This window comes from Falco cherrug, chromosome 14 (assembly GCF_023634085.1).
Source record: "Falco cherrug isolate bFalChe1 chromosome 14, bFalChe1.pri, whole genome shotgun sequence".
NCBI lineage: Eukaryota > Metazoa > Chordata > Aves > Falconiformes > Falconidae > Falco > Falco cherrug.
In genome coordinates, this window is record NC_073710.1 from 15,845,476 (window position 1) to 15,853,212 (window position 7,737).

The window sequence follows — 7,737 nt, forward strand, 5'->3', positions numbered from 1 at the left end:
CTGCATCTAACCCTTTTTCCAGTTGTAGACTCCTCTGACAGCTCAGTGAGTGTAACATGATTCATCCTTCTCTCTTCTTTCTCTTCCCTTGACTAGACACTAACAAACATAACAGAACTTGAGACAAGAGAAAGAGGCCCCTTATAATGAAAGATTCAATCACATCTTACCAAAAACAAAGGAGGGCACTAGCTAGTACATGAAGCTGACTCCACTCTTTTAATTGAGATACATAAATACAAGGGAGAGAATGGCCCGCATCCACTTCTAGCGTAAGCAGGTGCAGCCTCTCAGGCCTCCATGTAGTGTGTTGTTTAGGGCTAAATTTGGCCTGAACAATAAAACTGTGTATCATGTAGTTTTAAAGGACCTGAACTGTTCCACTGAACTGTACTCATTTTCTCTCTGACCCAAAATACACATGCATGTATCCTCTGTGATGTAATGGTAGAACGAGTTTCTTTCTGTTGTATGTCTGTTTCTTTCCTCCGGGCACATGTTTTGCACTTACTATATGCCCTCACCTGTCTCCTCCATAAAACAGCAACAACACCCCCACAAATCCTATATAATAGATTACTCATTCATTATGTTCACTATTTTCTACGTTGTGTATTGGACTATACTGTGAACTTGTTTGACTTTGTAAGTGAGAGTTCTTGTTCACAAGGGGAATGTGACCTCTCCTAAATGCACAGTTATAAATTACTTTTAAGAATGTCTCTAAAACACAGCTGGACTACTGAGAACTCTGGGGTTCTCTTGTATTTTACCCTGATTTACTGTGTGACTGCAAACACCTCACTTTATACAAGAGTGATTATGTATACATAGACATAACATAAGGAGACAGAAAAGAGACAAAAACTAGCATATAAAGAGAGGCAACACACAGTTTATACACAGACAAGGAAGACAGCAAGCAGTAAGGCTTTTAGAGACAATGTCATCATGAAAGTGGAGTTAAAGATGGTGAACCTATAATAGATCATCCGGTTTTAATGAAGATGACATAGCACAACATGTGGATAAGAATGGGCAAAAGGAATGAGGTAGGAAAACAGATATGACCATGCTAAGTCCTGAAAACAATTTCTTACTCTAACAGTGGCCAGCACCACCTCCTTCAGAAAAACTTAAAAAACCCAACATTCTGTGGATTTGGCATAGTCTCCCTCCCAATTAGATAGCTAAAGGCAATTATAAGTAAGAACATATTACTAAATAATAGTAGTAGTAAAAACATATAATTAGAATAAGAATCAGCTCAAGTCAGGAGTTTTGGGGGAAAAAATGAATTTGGGAAGAATTAACAGCTTGATTTGGAGAATGCAAGCAGAGGACGAAGCAGCAAGACAAACCAGTGGGCCACATATATCAGTTGGGAGAGCACAAGGGATTGAAGGAAACTCCAAGAAGGCATGCTGGAGTAACAGAAGAGTTCTATTAAAAGTAATAATGAATATATGAGTGGAGAAAGGACTTGAAAATTTTGCATTAATTTCTATTTGGGCCACACTAAGATGATGCCAGAGAGAGAAACTAATTTGTATTTATAAACATAAATGAACTCATTGAGCCATTGATGTACAAAGTATATCCGTCTTTTGAGAATTTTTGCAAGTCTGAGCACATTGTGTGATGTACAATGTAAACCTGAATTTTAATAAATCTGTCATACTCTGTCAGTAAGTTTGATGCTATTACTCAATGCCTGATAGTGAAACAGACACTTAGGAAGATCTAAACAAGATTTCATGCATAGAAGATAGAAGTTAATTTCATTAAAAAAAAAAATAAATCACACTTTGTTGCTGCCTAACATGCTCCAGAGCAAGTAAAGGATGCTGACTGAAGCAGGAGAGAGCAGAAGACAGAAGAAAGCAAGTTTCCTGTCAAAAATCAAAGTACCTAAACACTTGGATGATGAAAAGGCAAGAGACAGTACTCATAGCAAACTTATACATTCTCCTAAAATATTAATATAATTAGAGTACTTATTCAGATAAAGAGCATAGATCCAGTTTTGCCTTCTGACACATCAAGAAAATTGTGTTGACTGATGGAAACATTGGGTCTCAAATCAACAAATCAGCACAAAAATGTGGGGCCTTACTGTCAACCAAGCTATTAAAACGTGAGTAAGATACACACATCTCTTAATAGATCTATACCAAAGCAACAAATTCTTGCTCCTTTCCAGTGTTAAGTTAAGGTCATCCTGCCTAACAAACCATTTCATACAGACTCTCTCAAAAGTCTACTCTGCAGGCAATGGCAGATAACAGACAGCTGAATGACTGAATACTCTAGGTCATCCAAAAAATTAGATCAAAGAGTCCCTGTAGTCTATTGAAATGCAATTGCTTCCAAATCACATTGTGGTGTTCCAGGCTTGAAAGAATGGGTCACTGCAGTTTTATTGTAGAGAAGCTATTGCTAATGAAAGGAACAATGGAAAGATTAGTGCTACCAACCATATAGAAGAAACACCACTTTCAGTTTAATTGCAGTGAACAAAGCAAATAGGAAAGAAGGGCAACCAAGTGACAAAAGTAGTTGGTGCAAAGAGGATATAGAAGCTATTCACAAGGTTCTCTTGGTCAGAGCAGAGCGTCCAGACTTAACATATGATTACTGAATTTGGATCACAGTAAAAAATGACATAGTTGTCATTACAGACAGCTGACGACACACTTTTAAGAAGGCAGCCTTGCAAACTCAAAGACTAAGAATCCTATTGATAACTTGCCTGGGCTTCATTAGGTGCACGGAAAGTAATAAATGGATACAGAGAAAGGAACAATTATACTTTATTTGTGATACCTACTCCGCAGGAGATAATTATAAGTAAAAGTTTACTTCATTTATCAGTTTAAAATAACAAATTAAAGTGAAATCTATTGAACCTTGGAACTGCTTAAAGGAAGACAGAGATTCTAATTGGTGATAATCTAAGTACTGCCATAATTAATTTGTTCATGCCACAATACTTACTCTCTTTTGATCAGTTTCTGGATCTTTTCTAAGTGAAGCTTACCAGTCATAACAATCTCTATGTCGAGACAGTGGTAAAAGATCCATTTCAGTCTCAGTTAAGATCACCACATTGTTTCTCTGTGACCTGAGGCAGACTTGAACCTTCCTTCTCCAGACAAGACTTAACAAGCCCAACTTCACTTAGCTCATAAAGCATGTTAAAAAACAAAACGGGACCAAATGGGGGAGATCACCCAAACTGTAACTGCTGTGTGTAGATAGAGCACTTCTCTTAGAGGAAAAGACAAGCACTGCAACAAGTGAAAACAGTTTTTGTTCTGAATGAATATGGTAAAAGCTAGCAGTTGTGAAAATCAAGCATCCACAGCAACAACTAAGCACACCTGATACTAACAATTCATCACTACAAACACAGCTCAAAAAACAAAAGCAAGCTTCATTTCATGGCACCTGCTCCAAAGTCACATTTGCAACTGTTCAAATGAACTATAAAATACTAATTCCTCTAACTTGCTGAGAAAACAAGTAGACCATTCAAAATATAATCCAGACTACTTCAACTAGTTATCAGTATTCAGCAGCTCTCCCTAATGAACAGTCTTCTCAAGTCACTGATTATAATTTCAAAGGAAACACTGGGTGTCTCAAGTACTCCTTTTTTGGTCCTGTCACACAGTTTAATAGCCCTTATGGACAAGTGCCTTTGCAAAACAGATTTCTAGAGGGTGACCCAACATATCCTCTGGACCTTAGTCAACCACAAAGCATACAGATAGCTTCATATACCTAACATGTAAATGTCACAGCCTTAATCTACATCCACAGAAGATTGCTGTGCAAGGGCTTAAGCCTAAAGAAACATCAATAACTATTAATTCTGTAGATGATTCTTCTGAATTACATCAGTAAAGACTTCTCTGCTGGCAATAAGCACTATCAAATGTATATTGAAAAAAACCATTTGTGAGTAATAATTTTTTTCATGAACTTGGATGACAGCCATAAAGGGAAAAAATGCAACTATAACATTTAACACATCCATAAGAGATCAACTAATCAAGAATTACAAACCCAAATAAAACTGGAATTGTCAAAGGAAACAAAGGGAAATTGGTTCATAACTCCTGCTGAGCTAGGAAATTCACCCTTTCTTAAAGCAGTTGACAAACCTGGGTATAATATTTTATTCTCACAAGCTTATGGATTGATTTATTTTTTCTTTATTCATAGTAATACACAAAGGCAGGAAGAGAATTTCCTTAAAAGCAAGCAAAAAATGTAGAAACTATCACGAACTATAACAAATGAAAATTGCTATGGGATAATTACTAGGACTACCAGACAGTCTTCTTGGGTTCTTTCCTTGAAAGACTGTGATAAGAAAAATAAAAGTGCATGATGCAGCTCATTGGCTATAACTAAACCTCTTCTGCTAAATGCTACAGTAACTAGCAGCATTACGATAATCACCAAATGGTGAATATCATACGATTATGTATCCTGGATATTGTATGAATTGCATACCTTCAGCTACTATTCCATGTATGAAAGTATTTTCAATGCTGATTTTTTTTAAAGAAACACTTACCAAGCCTACACATGTAGATATTGCTACTGAAGAGGTGCTATCATTCCTTATAAATCCCTGGTAGAAACACTGCTCAATTTCATGTTCCTGAGAATTTGAGACTCCTTCTTTCCCGAGTACCTGGACAATAAAACTGTTGCTTAAAATGGTCGAAGGTTTAAGTTCTAAGTGAAGTTCCTGTCCAAATGCTGAAAATTTGTAGTGCAAGGAACTCTTTGAACTCTGAGTTGATCTCTTTCTCCTAGTACTGTGCAAAACATCATGTGAAATGTACGATCCACTGGAATCCACTTTGACAGGTGTCACAAATACATAATCTGTAACGATAAAAAGTTAGCCATCAGCTCTTGTATCCAACAAATAAGGTAAGCATCATTCTAACATGGTAAGCATCAGGCTTTCACTATGGCAGGAACAATTTCCTCATTCAGGGAATGGCCTGAAAGCTCCGCAGGCTATGTGTGTATAGTCTTACCCCTGTAAGTCACACAGGCTCTCAAACTGTGTTTGTTTCCTTTCTGCCCCACTGAGAGGTACAGACTAACTAGCATAGCTGCGAACATTCCCACAATCGCTCTTCTGAAGACATTTGTCATCACCAGCAGATCTGTAGATTTTTCCCCTCCCCCTGTATTAATTGCTGTCAAATGTGAAGGCCACTCTGAGAGGTTTTTTTTGCTTCCCTAAGAATCAGCAAATATTACATCACTGTAGGGGTAACCATGACTGAGACTTTGTAGAACTGTACCACTTGCTCAAATGGATTAAAGGATTAATTTATTAATGCCTTAACTGAGTGAGACCTCATCTCTTTGTAGTGACTTGATTAGACCGGGTTTCAAATTGTAACTGACCTTCAGCAGAAAGAGATTACATCCTACCTAATAACCTTTTGTCAGCCATTGCTAATTGCATGTCAAAGAAGTTTACTGTTTTGGACAAAGTATGTGAAAAATTACGAAACTATTTGTGAGAAGGCCAAGATCTACTCATAACCACCTAAGAAAGGAAAAAGATTCAGGCCACAATTCAGCTGGTTGTATAAGCAGGTGCCTAGCTTAAAGTATATAACCATTGCTGTTGATCAACCCATACAGGGATTACTTGTATCCTGGAAGCTGGGTCTGAATTTTACCATTTGCTGAGGTAGTAACTTTGCACCTATTCCTGGTTACATGAGTAATTATGCTGAATAAACTGCTTCCCAGCCCCATTTAGTGTTTGAGCTGTATTGCTTTATGAATACTTAAAGATGTCTATGTATTTGACAGTAAAAGAATTCATTTATCTTCCTAAATTGAAACACCACCGCTAAAGAAGAAAACCCACTCCTTGTGTTGTAACAGATGTTGCAAAAACTATCAATCTCTTTGCCTGGACAGACTTTATTGGTCACACGTTAAGCCAAAAACATAACCAGTGATAGGTTGTTTTTCCTTAGACAGTGGAAACAATACATCAAGAGCTTTCACTTTCCTCAAGTGGTGTTAATCAACGGCAGAAGCTGAGGACATTAAGCAGGCTGGTGGCCAAAAAATGCAAGCAGCTGCTGGAGAGAGGGAATCCCCCAGCGAGGAGAGGATAGGGTGCAAGACGGTTTTCCTTTCTGCACCCTGGTGTGGTTCCCTGTTGTACTTTGTTTCCACTCACACCCAATAAAAAGCATACACTGCACTTCAAACTTCCCCAGGTCATCAGCATCTAAGTGTTAGTCTCTGCAACCTGGGAACAAACAGCTCCTGCGCTCTCACTCGGGAGTCTTTTCTCTCCAGGTTTGCTCTCCCTTAGCGTGCACTGCACGGCTTCTTCCGCTCTCCCACCCAAATCTTTTCATTACTTTAGTCTCATTGCTTCCATAACAGAAACATGAGGTTTTATTGTTGTGGCTACATACGCATTCATCTTTCTAAACACACATGTAAACGTGGATGTATTTACCATCTCATTCATTTGCTTTGCTATTATATACTGTTCCTTTTAGCTTTTGCACACAGGGCTTAAAAAGTTAATATCTGCCCATAGTTAGCTATTTTACAGCAGCCAACTTGCTTTTACTTTATGTTCCCCGAACACCGTGGCTTCTTCCCTTTAAACGCTCAGTCCACCAAAAAAAGCATCCATGCAAATGTTCATATACACAGACAGAAAGAGCTATACAAACCATGGTTCAATTCACTGATGCTGTCACTGGTTAAAGTTGCTGCATGAGACATGCAACAGAGGCAGCACAGCTGAAGGGTCTGCAAGAGAAGAGAAAAAAAAAAAAAAAGAGAGAAAAAAAGGAGTATTGGGCGAGATTTACTTTACAAGGGAAGGCAGAAAGACAAGGCACCAGAAACTGTGCAGTAACCTGGTATGAAAGTACACTAGGTAACTGCAAAAGAAAGTGCTCTCGACCTGCCTTTACAGTGCTTCCAAGCCACAGGAGAGCCGGGAATTGCATGGATCTGCCGCTGAGAATCGCAACAGGTAAAGTCCAGACGACAAGCAGGAGACAGTCCATGTTCCGCCGTGCACCTGGCGTGCTACCTGCTCCCCGAAGCGTGCGGCGGGCGAGCCCGGATCCCCCGCATGGTCACCTGGGCTCTGCCCCGCAGCAGCTCCGGCGGCCGGCTCGCAGCGCCGCGCCCCCGCCGTGCGCGGCGGCGGAGCCCATGGAGCGGCGCCCAGGTGAGCGCGCCCTCGCTGCCGCCGGCGCGCACGCTTTAAGCCGCCGCCGCCGCCGCCGCCGCCGCCGCCGCCGCCGCCGCCGCCGTAGGGCAGCGCTGCCTCCGGCGCCGCGTCTCGGCGCGGCCGCCGGCCGGGGGGCGACGCGGAGCGGAGCGGAGCGGGCGGGACCAATGGAGAGGCGGCGGGGCCGGGCCGGGCCGGGGCTGGCGGGCGCAGGCGGGGCAGCACCTGGGAAAGGCGGTGGCGTGCGGCCCCCCGGCCGCGGGGGGAGCAAGGGAGCGGCTGGGCTGAGCCGGGCAGCGCCGCTGCTCGCACACCTGGGGCGATCTGCCGAGATCGGGGGACTCCTCACCGCGGTAGGGGGGGTGCAAAAGTGGGGGGAGGGGGTGACCCACGAGCCTTCATCAGGCGGGCCAGAGTTTCTGTGATGATGCTGGGAGGAGCAGAGTCCAGCATTAGCCATTCCGCTTCCAAAGCAC

The 7,737-nt window shown here is 41.6% G+C and overlaps 1 protein-coding gene across 1 annotated transcript in view; it reads right to left on the reverse strand.

Moving 5' to 3' along the window:
- ADAMTS18 (ADAM metallopeptidase with thrombospondin type 1 motif 18) overlaps positions 1–7,320 on the reverse strand; it is a 79,799-nt gene extending 72,479 nt beyond the window's left edge. Inside the window, exons 1-3 of the mRNA XM_005432349.4 lie at positions 6,990–7,320; positions 6,750–6,828; positions 4,589–4,905 (exon numbers count right to left, since the gene is read on the reverse strand). Of these exons, the coding sequence (XP_005432406.2) occupies positions 4,589–4,905; positions 6,750–6,828; positions 6,990–7,091 (498 nt within the window). The 5' untranslated portion in view covers positions 7,092–7,320. The remainder of the gene's footprint in view (positions 1–4,588; positions 4,906–6,749; positions 6,829–6,989) is intronic.
- Between the last annotated feature and the right edge of the window lie 417 nt (positions 7,321–7,737).